Source organism: Paraphaeosphaeria sporulosa (genome assembly GCF_001642045.1).
Source record: "Paraphaeosphaeria sporulosa strain AP3s5-JAC2a unplaced genomic scaffold CC84scaffold_1, whole genome shotgun sequence".
Taxonomy (NCBI): domain Eukaryota; kingdom Fungi; phylum Ascomycota; class Dothideomycetes; order Pleosporales; family Didymosphaeriaceae; genus Paraphaeosphaeria; species Paraphaeosphaeria sporulosa.
In genome coordinates, this window is record NW_017253360.1 from 5,399,957 (window position 1) to 5,400,782 (window position 826).

An 826-nucleotide genomic window follows, 5' to 3' on the forward strand; every position below is an offset into this window, starting at 1 on the left:
GTCTCCATCACTTGCATCTCCAGCTCTTCGGCCTCTTTCCACCGGCCTTGATTCATGTACGTCAACGCCAGGTTGCCCATGCTGGTCAGCGTGGAAGGATACTCCTCCCCAAGCACTCTCCTTCTCGTCTCCATCACTTGAACCTCCAGCTCTTCGGCCTCCTTATACCGTCCGTCACTATATAACGTCATGGCACATTTCCTAGAAAGATCTAATCTCTCCTCGTCATCATTATCCCATAGACTATGTGATACAATATACTAGGTATACAGAAGCAGCCGTCTCCACTTACTTCTACTATTGTCAGATATGAGGGCGTGTACTGAGTATCTTACTGTTGTCAGATAAGGGCCTACGAAGTTGCCTTGGTACGGACAGTACTCCGGGCAGGTGGCAGGGATAGCTGGCCATCCGCCCTTGCTGGACACCCAGCCCCGAAGCAAGGGATAGGTAATAGGAACCCGATAAAAGCTGGCAGAACACACGTATATGACAACAATGAATTAATTTCATCTCATCTCCAGATCACCGATATTCATCAAATCACTGTGTGAATCTAACAATTAAGAGTCTCACTGCCTCAACCAATATACCGATCAACCATGACGGCCCAATCGACCCCTCAGCGCGTAGAGATAACGCTCCGCGACTATAACGACTTCATAGGATGGTATACACAGCTGCAGGCACACTACGTTACGTATAACCTATGGGATAAGGTCAACCCTAATTCAGTAACTCCGCTGATCATGCAACCGGTAGCTATCTGAGCACCAGTTATCGCAAACTACGCCCCGGCAGCCAATATCGAGATACCGGTGCGACA

At 48.8% G+C, this 826-nt stretch overlaps 1 protein-coding gene across 1 annotated transcript in view; it reads left to right on the plus strand.

Annotated features, from left to right (window-relative positions):
- Positions 1-177, plus strand: part of CC84DRAFT_185325 (uncharacterized protein) — a 1,824-nt gene extending 1,647 nt beyond the window's left edge. Inside the window, exon 3 of the mRNA XM_018185503.1 lies at positions 1-177. This exon is cut by the window's left edge and continues 1 nt beyond it. Coding sequence (XP_018043556.1) covers positions 1-51 — 51 coding nt within the window. The 3' untranslated portion in view covers positions 52-177.
- Positions 178-826: the final 649 nt, after the last annotated feature.